General features: G+C 44.2%; 1 protein-coding gene across 1 annotated transcript; it reads right to left on the bottom strand.

Annotated features, from left to right (window-relative positions):
* Window positions 1–434: 434 nt before the first annotated feature.
* On the bottom strand, window positions 435–845 carry DI09_373p10 (uncharacterized protein; the record flags this gene model as incomplete). Its single annotated transcript, XM_013382371.1, has 2 exons — window positions 435–698; window positions 753–845. 2 exons carry the CDS (start codon window positions 843–845, stop codon window positions 435–437), a joined length of 357 nt encoding a protein of 118 aa, XP_013237825.1.
* Between the last annotated feature and the right edge of the window lie 176 nt (window positions 846–1021).

Genomic DNA, 1021 nt, shown 5'->3' with positions numbered 1-1021 from the left:
CGACTTTTGAAAATAAGTTCCGAGGCATTTTGGATTAACCCAGCACAATGGATCCCAAAACTTCCACAAGGATAAAGCCACGCGAGAAGCCTTTCAGCACCACGAAAACAATTCCAAAGTAATTGTGAGGGAGCAGCGATCGGAGATGGAAATGCTTCGATTACCTGGACGAGGGGGAAAATCACATTCGAAATTTCCTCTCTCTCGAAAATATTGTGGTTAACCGAGTAAATTCTAATCGGAGAAAACTCTCCGCATCCAACGGCAAGCAAAGAATATAGTAGGGGCCCATCATCATTTTCATTGGATAGAATGCCATTATCATTCTGAACTATCTTCAAAATTCCGCTTTGCTTATTCAAATCATAAAACGTATTGTGCGAGGTAGACCAGGAAATGGCTGTCACAGGATGATCTGCACACACTTGTGCAAGCTAATTATCAGGATAGGTAAAAACCTGAGTGTAGTTCTGCGTTATAGCCGAGCCAGGCTTGAGAGCGTAAATAAAGCATTCACCTGTGGTCAACACTGCAGCAATCGCTGATGGACCTGTAGAGAGGGTCGGTGATGCGACACTCGTTAGCCACTTTCGATTGTTTGATGTAGGTGTTATAGCCTCGGACGCCCATATGGTCCAGTAGTTGCTGTGGCAAAATCCGGGATCCACTGCGGATGGAGGCCATTTGGACCCCAAATCCTATGGTAAAAGAGTCAGAAATACAATGACGGTGATGATTGTCGCTGTCCGGACCACAAGTTCGTTGGATTTTGTCCATTCAAGTGCGTTTGGTGTGAGCGGACAGTCCCAAATAGATTCCTCCACCAGCGGTGGCAACTTTAGCATGGAAAGTTGAAAAGTTGAAGTTTACTTTGGACAAATTGGTGCTGTAGGGCAACTTTTATTGATGAATTGGTAACTTAGGGTTAGAATATACTTTTGGCCTTCTGATTGGGCTCGCATGCTATTTAGCGTCAATTTACAAATTTTGGGAATTGTGATATCAAAGCGCATGCCGACTG

The sequence above is a fragment of the Mitosporidium daphniae genome (genome assembly GCF_000760515.2).
Source record: "Mitosporidium daphniae strain UGP3 chromosome Unknown contig-372, whole genome shotgun sequence".
Lineage (NCBI taxonomy): Eukaryota > Fungi > Microsporidia > Mitosporidium > Mitosporidium daphniae.
Note: the sequence above shows the minus strand (reverse complement) of the source record. Positions and strands in the feature narration are given on the sequence as shown.